The following is an 11,050-nucleotide window of genomic DNA, read 5'->3' on the forward strand; positions in this document are numbered from 1 at the left end:
GCGAGTTATTGGAAGAATACTTAGAAAATCCAGCAGATCTAATAGAAGACACTGCCTACAAGTACACTACGCTTGTCCGTTCTCTGTTTGAGTGCTGCTGTCCCATATGGGATCCGTATCACATAGGATTGATGGAGGACATCGAAAAAGTTCAAAGACGAGCAGCTCGTTTTGTATTATGCCACGTTTTTGTATTATGCCACGGGCATGATACACGAATTGCGGTGGCAATCATTAAAACAAAGGTGTTTTTGGCTGCCGCAGGACCTTCTCACAAAATTTCAATCACCAACTCTCTCCTCAAAGTGTGAAAATATTTTGATTGCTCCCACCTACATACGGAGAAATCATCATCATAAAATAATTAATCAGAGCTCGCACGGAGAGATTTAAGTGTTTGTTTTTTACACTTTCTGTTCGAGTGTGGAACGATAGAGGGGTAGCTTAAGGGTGGTTCAATGAATCCTGTGGATTGCAGAGTAATCATGTAGATATGGATGTAAATGTAGATGTATCGTCCAACGCTACCAGACGCATTGCAAACAATGACAGGGGGGGAGGGGGGTCAAAAGAGGAGCAAAGAGGTGTTGTTCTGACAGCGGAAGGAGTAGGAGGAACGTACTTTCATCGACGAATGTCACAAGTGTACGGCGAACACTGCATGTCCCTTGCATGTCAAGGCGTGGCACAAGCGCTTCAGGAAAGTGTTGGTGTCGTTGCACGATGATGCAAGGCCTGGAGCACCACTCTCCATTACCGATGACATGGTCCAGATGGTGGATGCACTCATTACCCAGGACTGCCGAGTATGAAAGCCGTAGCCGCCGTTGTCGGATTGAGCATCGGTAGTGTTCACACCATCATGAAGGAACGACTGCACATGCGCAAAGTGTGTGCCCAATGGGTGCCTCACAATCTCCAACCACACCTGGAAGCACGTCGAAGGCCCATTGTCTTGCTCGTCTGCAACGCTATGCTCGGGAAGGAATTCGTTCCTGGCATGAGTGGTGGCAGGAGATGACTCATGGTGTCATCACTTTGAATCAGACTCAAAATGACATAGCCTCCTGTGGAAGCATCCAGGGTCACCACCACCAAAGAAAGCCAAGGCCATCCACACGAGTGCAGGAAAAGTTATGCTGACGTTCTTCTTTGGCCAAGATGGCTCCCTTCTGATTCACTTCCTGCAGCATGGAACAACAGTGAATGCCCAGCGTTACTCGCACACCATGACCACCCTTCGCCAACCGATCAAATCAAAACGACCTGGCAGTTTCACCTGTGGGGTCATTCTGCTCCACGACATTGCAAAGCCTCATATGGCCAACACAATCGCGGCACTCCTGCAGAAATTCAAATGGGAGGTTCTCGGCCACCCTCGGTACAGTCCGGACCTCTCTTCCTGTAATTATGCCACTTTTGGTCCCCTCTTTGAGGGGCAAACGATTCACCTCGGACGTCCAGCTATACGTGACGAAATGGTTAACCTCGCAGCCCCGGGAATTTTATGAGACCGCCATTCACCACCTTATGTCACAGTGGGACAAGCGTCTCAACAGCTAGGGTTAAAACTTCTAACATATAGGTACTGATTTCTGCAATTATGCATGCGGCTCGTTTCTTTTTGAACGCCCTTATATTAGCCTCTCTGTTGTAGTACATTCGCCCCAAATATTTTGTTTTCAAATAGACTACTATTACTACTGTTAATAGACTACCTCCACTTCCAGACCACCGCAAAGCCACCATCTCATTTACGATTACTGTTTTCATCTTAAAAAGAATGCAGGACACTTCTCATTCCACAGAACAAAAAAGAGAAGTGGTTCACAGAATTATATACCAATATACACTCATGCTCTTAAATTAAAGATAATGCTGATACATGGTGAAACAACGCTCTGGTGGGCGGTTTGCGGGTTTCAATCACCTCGGGGTCTGACCATGGGGAGCATTTGACCTGCGGTCGTCGCATGGTGGCGCTGGCAAAGTCCACATACGCAGAGGTGTGTTGGTGCATGTCAGAGTACGGTGCAGCGAGTAAGTGTGCAGATGTTTTCAGACGTGCTAATGGTAACTGTGTGTTGGAAATGCTCAAACAAAACATATTGATGACGTTATGAGGGGTAGAATACCAGGGCGAGTAGAGGCTGGTTAAACACAAAAGGTCGTAGCACAGGCCCTCCGTGTACCACAGAGTGTTAGCTCAAGATAATGGCAACGATTCCAGCAGACCGGAAACGTGTCCAGATGCTACAGTATGGAACATCCACAGTGTACAACACCACAAGAAGACTGATATCTCACCATCAGTGCCCGCAGACAACCACGGAGTACTGCAGGTAGCCTTGCTCGGGACTTTACCACAGCTACTGGAGCAGTTGTCGCCAGACACACAGTCTACAGACGACTGAACTGACATGGTTTATTCGCCCAGAGACCTGCAAGGTGCATTCCACTGACCCCTGGTCACAGGAGAGCCCATAAACCCTAGTGTCAAGAACACAGTACATGGTCATCCGAACAGTGTCGCACGTTATGATCATGGACGAGTCCAGGTATAGTCTGAACAGTGATTCTCTCCAGGTTTTCATCTGGCGTGAACCAGGAACCACGTACCAACCCCTTAATGTCCTTGAAAGGGATCTGTATCGAGGTCGTGGTTTGATGGTGTGGGGTCGGATTATGATCGGTGCATCTACACCCCTGCATGTGTTTCACAGAGGAACTGTAACAGGTCAGGTGTAGCGGGACGTCGTTTTATACCAGTATGTCCGCCTTTTCAGGGGTGCAGTCTGTCCCACCTTTCCCCTGATGCATGATAACGCACGGCCCCACCGAGCTGCCATCGTGGAAGAGTACCTTGAAACAGAAGATATCAGGTGAATGGAGTGGCCTGCCTGTTCTCCAGACCTAAACCCAATGGAGCACGCCTGGGATGCTCTCGGTCGATGTATCGCTGCACGTCTTCAAATCCCTATGACACTTCAGGAGCTCCGACAGGCACTGGTGCAATAATGGGAGGCTGGGCCCCAGCAGCTGCTCGACCACCTGATTCAGGGTATGCCAACCCGTTGTGCGGCCTGTGTACGTGTGCATTGCGATCAAATCCCATATTGATGTTGGGTTACATGCGCAGGAAACAGTGGCGCTTTGTAGCACATGTGTTTCGGGACGGTTTTCTCAACTTTTCACCAATACCGTGGACTTACAGACCTGTGCCTATGCTATTAGCGCCAAGTTTGCTTAGTGCCACATTGTGTGGCACCACATTCAGCAATTATCCTTAATTTATGAGCATGAGTGTAGAAAACGTTCGTCTGTTCCACTACCTTGGAGCATGTTATAAGGTAAACTACTCTGACGCTCGTAATGGAGAAGAAAGAAATCTTGAAACATCAGTGAGAATTAAAGGGAAATCACTCGTACAGAACACGTATCTCCTTACTTACGTACATTATCTAGCAGATGGTGACTTTCCGAGAGCGTTAGATACTGTACCACACTGTCCACTGACAGTTGCGAATATATCGTGCTGTGTATCTTCACAGAAATGCGATTGGCTCTATGACTTTTCCACTAATCGTATCCAGTACCGTGCGGTGAATGTACGATGCAAAGAAGAACAAGGTGGACTGTATCCCAAGGACAACTGACTGAGCAAATTCTCTCTGTACGCTGGAGTGCAAAACATAAGGACAAAAGTAAATTTGTACGATGTGTCCCTGCCAAGTAACATATTTCGATGAAACTTGGACCATGCTCTGAAAGGGCTGGTATAGTTGAGTACAGTACAGAAATCACACTTTTATTCGAGGGCAATAATTACACAGAATTCAGCGCTATTTATTTCGGTTCCACACACATTACTTTGTCGTGCAGTGCGCTGGAGGGCGGAGGGGAGGGGCACTGTTGCCACCAGGCAGCCAGTCACGCTTCACAACCACAAGGTTCTGTGCGTAACTTCAAAACAGAGAGGCGAGCATGAGGCGTTACAGCATTACCGTTGTGCATCCTCTGGCCCCTATTACCGGACCCGCTGCAACGTCAGTCACAAAATAATTTTATTCGGAATGTAGCAGGGTATATTATGACCACCGATGGCAATGCGTGTATCTACAATGTGATGCCTACCTGGCCACAAGGTTGGTAAGGAGTCATTATGGTGAGGCGCTCCATTTCTCCACCAGTGCGACTGACAAGTGCTGGATGGTCGCTGGTGCCTGTGGACGGACTGAATCGCGTCTCCCCAACGCATCCCACAATTACTTTAAGGGATATAAGTCTGGGGAACTGGAAGGACAGTCCATGGCCCAATACTCTCTCGTTCCATGAGCTCCTCCACTTGCTCTATTCGTTGCGGTCGCACGTTCTCATTCAAAAACGGAAGTCAGGGTCGTATGTACCACTGAAAAGGCGCACGTTAGGACAGAGTACAGTGTAACAATGGCGCTGACCGGGGAGTGCACGTATTAAAAGATTCGTTGATTAATACGCCCGTGCGTAACAGAACGCAGCATGTAATTCTCAAATGGAGAGAAGTCTTTCGAAGTAAGAGTGATTTCAGGTGTGCCACAGGGGAGTGTCGTAGGACCGTTGCTATTCACAATATATATAAATGACCTTGTGGATAACATCGGAAGTTCATTGAGGCTTTTTGCGGATGATGCTATAGTATATCGAGAGGTTGTAACAATGAAAAATTAATTGAACTGGAATACAGAAGTTTCTGCAACGAATTGTCGCATGGTGCAGGGAATGGCAATTGAATGTCAATGTAGACAAGTGTAAGGTGCTGCGAATACATAGAAAGAAAGATCCTTTATCATTTAGATACAATATAGCAGGTCAGCAACTGGAAGCAGTTAATTCCATAAATTATCTGGGAGTAGGCATTAGGAGTGATTTAAAGTGGAATCACCATATAAAATTAATCGTCGGCAAAGCAGACGCCAGACTGAGATTCATCGGAAGAATCCTAAGGAAATGTAGTCCGAAAACAAAGGAAGTAGGTTACAGTACACTTGTTCGCCCACTGCTTGAATACTGCTCACCGGTGTGGGATCCGTACCAGGTAGGGTTGATAGAAGAGACAAGATCCAACGGAGAGCAGTGCGCTTTGTTACAGGACCATTCAGTAATCGCGAAAGCGATACGAAGATGATAGATAAACTCAAGTGGAAGACTCTGCAAGAGTGACGCTCAGTAGCTTGGTACGGGCTTTTGTTGAAGTTTCGAGAACGTACCTTCACCGAGGAGTCAAGCAGTCTATTGCTCTCTCGTACGTATATCTCACGAAGAGCCCACACAGAGGCATACCGACAATCTTTCTTTCCACGAACAATACGAGACTGGAATAGAAGGGAGAACCGATAGAGATACTCAAGGTACCCTCCGCCACACACCGTAAGGTGGCTTGCGGAGTATGGATGTAGATGTAGATGCAACATTATGCCTCCCTGCGCCATAATACCACCAAAACGAGAACGTTCGACAGTGCTGTATGTACACCCATGTGGGGAAAGGGGGGGTGGGGGGAGAGGGAGGAGCGTAGTGCACTCATTATGATTTTAATGCTAACTAGCAACTATGAAATGGGTGAAAACTAAGAACTGCAATAAGGATAGTGTAAGGAAAACTGAGGTTCCTTGGAATGTTGCTAGGGAAGTGAGGTTCCTCTGTGCTGGATACTGCAAGATGGGAGCTAGTTACGAACAATTGCAGAGTCTTCTTCCAGTGCTTGGAGTCCAGATGAGATGAGCGTGAAAGCTGGCATCGAATGAATTCAGGAACACGCTGCTGGAATATTAACAGGTTGTTGCAACCTATTAGGAAGTATAGCAGTTGTCCGGAATGGTTGAGCGGTTCTCGGCGCTACAGTCTGGAACCGCGAGACCGCTACGCTCGCAGGTTCGAATCCTGCCTCGGGCATGGATGTGTGTGATGTCCTCAGGTTAGTTAGGTTTAAGTAGTTCTAAGTTCTAGGGGAGTGACGACCTCAGACGTTGAGTGCCATAGTGCTCAGAGTCATCTGAACCATTTGAAGTATAGCACAGACGCTCCAGGAATTTAAATGGAAATCTTTTTAAGAAAGGGGACATTCTTCTCTTGAAAGGGCGTCAAATAAATTTAGAGAATGCGAATGGAAGAAAGCCTTCGCGACAACTTCTGCTGTCACCAGAGCGGGCTACACCTCGCTTAGGAATTGTGAGAAGATAGGAGAGATAGGGCCGCATACTGTCGTTTTACCGTTGCTCGTAACATAAATGGAACAGGTTAGGCGATCACTAATATTAGTAACTAGTTCCCTCCGTGACACACTACGTAACGGTTTGCGGAGTATTGAGGCATTTGAATATACGTCACGTAGGTCACGTAAATACCTCAGTCACTTCTACTGATACAAGAAAGTCTGTCTAACAGAAGCTGTTTAGCTTGAAGAGGGACATATTGAGCTGATCGTCATTTTTTCGTGTGTCGAAGGGTAGAAGAGATATAGTCAACTTTGTTCTTTTAAATGTATTGGCGAGTTATATTGTTTACTGTGCCGTGGCGGCGGTATTCCCGATCGATTCTCGATCGTTGGGCCTCCGATTGGTGTTTCTTTCTCCGTTGCGGGGCGCCTCCTAGCGGCCGGTGGCGCCGTCTCTGCCCGGTGGCCTGTGCGGCGGCAGTCTAGTTTTCTCGTTAGGTCAATCACTTATTGTTTCACTAAATCCATTAAGGGATATTTGTTGAAAGTTTTTCTTTAAAATTAACAATCATAAATTGAATCTTACCTGTGAAGATATTGGTGGAGAGTTATGATTTAAATTTCATTGTCTTCCCAGCTTGCCCTTTGCTACTGTATTAAAAGTGTTTGTTGTTCTGATTAATCGCAGCTGCTTGCCTTAAAGAACTAAAGTTGACTTTGAAAGATTGAGAATCAGTGTAACTGCTCACTCCAATAAAGCCACACTGTTAAAAGAAAATTTTTGTGCTACCATTCGTTTCCCCCTTGTTTCCCTTCCACAGCTCACTGGTGGCAGAGCGTGGAACACCGCCGCCACGCGTTTGAAAACACGTATAGTGTATTAGATGCTGTTACGTTTGGTTATGTACGTGCGTCCATGAATCATAAAGTATCAACGACTAAGAAAAAGTACACACGGTGGTTACTTTAGCGTACAGGTTACATCAAATGTAAACAATGTTCCACTCACTGCAGGTTTCCTGTGTTTACTACTGAATGAAGACCATCGAATATAAACAGCGTTCCAATCACTGTAAGTTCCGGGGTTTATTTGTTGCATGAAGACCATTAGAATATAGTTTGCTATAGTAGCGAGTAGACGACGTTATTAGATCTTGAAACTTCCTGGCGGATTGAGACTCAAATTCGGGACGTTTGTATTTCGCTGGAACATACCCCGCCGATATTACTTGCCAGTGAAAGGCAAAGGCCCTAGTTCGAGTCTCGGTCCGGCTCAGTGATTTAATCTGCAGGGAAGTTTCATATCAGTGCACACTCCACTACAGAGTAAAAATGTCATTATGAGATCTTCACAATGTTCTACGCAAGTGATGTGAGAAACGATATGATCTTTATATAGGGTGAATGGTGCCGAGTATGACGACGGCAATGGTGGGAGATGGCCTGATTTTGCAACACCTTCGCTATCTACCTTTGCAGATGTAGTTCAAACATTTCAGGAAACAAGAAATGTCGATAACGAAAAACGTTGATAGCTCAAATCAGCAACCGACGGGAAATGTGCAATTGTCATCTTAGCAGCTGTAACACGTAATCCACAAGAAAGCTTTAACGAGAGTGTGGGATCAGCCGATAAACTGTTCTATGAATATTAAATTTCAACAAATTTCATCTATACCACATATAACTTCATCAGGAACTCCATGACGATGAATTTCGATGCCCGGCGGCGGTGGTCTCGCGGTTCTAGGTGCGCAGTCCGGAACCGTGCGACTGCTACGGTCGCAGGTTCGAATCCTGCCTCGGGCATGGATGTGTGTGATGTCCTTAGGTTAGTTAGGTTTAAGTAGTTCTAAGTACTAGGGGACTGATGAGCACAGCAGTTGAGTCCCATAGTGCTCAGAGCCATTTTCATCTGTCTGAAGGCCTTATTGATGCATTTAACTGTGAGATGACGTTACAACAATGTAACCAGTATGTACCTGGAAGCAGTGTCCGATAGGTGTAAATTTCTGTTTGTGAGCTTAACTACAAAATTTGTTTCTTGTAGTGAATTTGAAACTTGAAAATTCAGCATCTGTCAAAAAAGTCGTCCGCCAAGTTTCCCTCGTTTGATTGTCGACTTTCGTTGAGGATAACAAAAAGTTTTGTTTCCTGTGGTTTGAGAAGTTTTGGGAAGTTCTGATTATCGCTTGCATCGTGGCCTGATTGGTTGCTCGCATTCGAAATGAATAAGTCAGCGTCGAGCGGTTCTAGGCGCTACAGTCTGGAACCGCGCGACCGCTACGGTCGCAGGTTCGAATCCTGCCTCGGGCATGGATGTGTGTGATGTCCTTAGGTTAGTTAGGTTTAAATAGTTCTAAGTTCTAGGGGACTGATGACCTCAGAATTTAAGTCCCATAGTGCTCAGAGCCATTTGAACCATTTTTTGAATACGTCATCCTCTGCTGTTTTCATCTCGGGGCTCAGGTAATTTCAGCGTTGTCTTGCTACCTTCATGCCAAGTTCAAGGTTGTATTCAGGTGGTGGGTGGAAAACGGGGAGAAATGAATGACTGGATGCAGATTTCCTCTTATTGTGTCGGTTGTTTCTCCACACGGGCATCTGATAGTCTAATGTGCTAATATCAAACCACTGAATGTATTGGTCACTAGTGCAGTGCGTTATATCAATTATTGTTGCGTAATAACATGTGGTGAGATGAAGTTGAACTATCATATAGGCGCGGATGTGGTTAAAGCAAACGGAAAGTTATGGGAAAGTTCCTTTGTGTCTACAAAAGTGACTGCTTACAAAAATTTTATGTCGCAGATGCTTGAATATTGCTCAAGCGTGTGGGACACACATCAGGTCGAAGTATCAGAAGACATAAAGTGTACAAAAAGAAGGGAGCCCATCGAACGGTAACAACGCTTCTGTGGCAAGCGAGAGTGTAACAAAGTTGCAGTCTGGAACCGCAAGACCGCTACGGTCGCAGGTTCGAATCCTGCCTCGGGCATGGATGTTTGTGATGTCCTTAGGTTAGTTAGGTTTAACTAGTTCTAAGTTCTAGGGGACTAATGACCTCAGCAGTTGAGTCCCATAGTGCTCAGAGCCATTTTTGTAAAAAAGTGTTGCAAGGCCTAGATTACTTCAAGAACAGTCGTTCATGGCAGTTGTTATGAATGTCTTAAAGTTTCATCATATCTGCTCCGCATTGTTCACACAGAAAGGAAAATGGTATACTAATAGCTCACACAAAGTTGCCATTTTTTTGGTCCTACACATGTGGAACGTGTGAAAACGCCAATATATTCGCAGTAGAAACAACCCCTTGCCACATATATTCCAGTGATTCGTAAAATGTAGGGTATGTAAAAGGTTTCATAAATTTTTCTTGTCCTCTGAAGGTTTCCTACTAAACAGAGACACGTTTGCATTAAGATTGTAACATGTTACAGGAAAACAAATGCCACGTACAAGAGCAGCCCTTGCTTTCTCTTTGCAGGTATGCGTTTCGGCCTAATACAGACCAAGCTCGGCATCGCTTCATTGGTCTCCAAGTTTATCTTCAGCGCCACGAGCAAAACACCTGCAAAGCTCCAGATGGATCCCAAGGCAACTGTGGCGTCTGCTGTCGGAGGCATCAACGTGCGTATCACCGCGAGAACTTGATACGCCCACAAGCAGGGCTGTCTACAGAAGGAGCTGACACGTATGGGTTTGAAAGTGTATGATCTGACCCATTCTTCACCTATACTTACTATAGCAAACACACATAAAATTTTGATTACTAACATCAGTGAGCCATGCACCTCCAAAATAAACTTGAACGATGGAAAATATAGTAATAAAGCCTTTCTATTGCCTTTTCGGTGACGTATTTTATTCGCCTATGTTCTATCATGTCCAAAAGTATCCGACCGCCATGAACTGCGTTCGGCCTGATTTTCGGGCAGCGCGCATAACGTAACATCCTTGTTAGTCCTTAGTCACATTTTGATACAGTCATATGAATATATAAAATAGTCACCACAACACATCACTAGAGAATACAGCATTGTAATTTAGTCACTCCAGATACAAATTAGTACTCCGATAGAGCAAATGTCGCACGACAGGTCATTGGACGTGGCACTTATTTTAATGTTTGTCCACTCAAAGATATTAGAGGAAGTGACATTTCAAAAAAACACAAAAAAAATTACCTCTTTTTATTGCAAAAGCTAAGCCTTGTCTCTGTAGCCACAGCTTCCTCTCTTCAGCAGTTCTCTTCATTTCCGTGTATGAAGGACACTCCATATCACTGATCATATTTCTTTTAAATAGGATGTTCTCGATAATCTATGTGTTCCCTCCCCTGCGATGTTGTCTTCGAAAACGCTTTCTAGAAGAATACCATGTCTAATTATGTGTCCAATGAGTTTTACTTTGTGTTAGCTCACATCGTTGACTACATCTCCCTTCTCTATCGGTCCAGCTAGTTCAAGCAATTCTTTCAGAACCACATTTACACAGCTTCGAGGTCAGCTTTCTTCTGCTTTTCTAACGTCCAGAGTTCACATCTGTATTCCAGGACCTCCACTTTAAGGTCTTTACCTATCATTTATTGGTGTGGACGCTGATGTGTTTATTTCATTGAAGTTTCTTCCTATTTTGGATGACACTCTAGGCCTGTTATTCTACTCTTGATTTCATTCAGACATCTATCAGTTTTATCCACAGTGCTACAAAGAGGCTGAAATTCGGTTTCTTGCTCGAGTTGCTCACTGTCTATTTTCATGTCGTCCTTAACTTCACCGACTTTTTTGTCTATAACCATGACTTTTTTCTTCTTTATATTTATTTTTTGTTTTGGTTTTGTCACAATGTCGACAT

The 11,050-nt window shown here is 45.0% G+C and overlaps 1 protein-coding gene across 2 annotated transcripts in view; it reads left to right on the forward strand.

Annotated features, from left to right (window-relative positions):
- LOC124620392 (probable cytochrome P450 6a13) overlaps positions 1–10,018 on the forward strand; it is a 112,606-nt gene extending 102,588 nt beyond the window's left edge. For both annotated transcript variants that reach the window (XM_047147065.1, XM_047147066.1), the window contains exon 7: positions 9,681–10,018. In XM_047147065.1, the coding sequence (XP_047003021.1) occupies positions 9,681–9,847 (167 nt within the window). In that variant the 3' untranslated portion in view covers positions 9,848–10,018. The remainder of the gene's footprint in view (positions 1–9,680) is intronic.
- Positions 10,019–11,050: the final 1,032 nt, after the last annotated feature.

The sequence above is a fragment of the Schistocerca americana genome, chromosome 1, assembly GCF_021461395.2.
Source record: "Schistocerca americana isolate TAMUIC-IGC-003095 chromosome 1, iqSchAmer2.1, whole genome shotgun sequence".
Taxonomy (NCBI): Eukaryota; Metazoa; Arthropoda; class Insecta; order Orthoptera; family Acrididae; genus Schistocerca; species Schistocerca americana.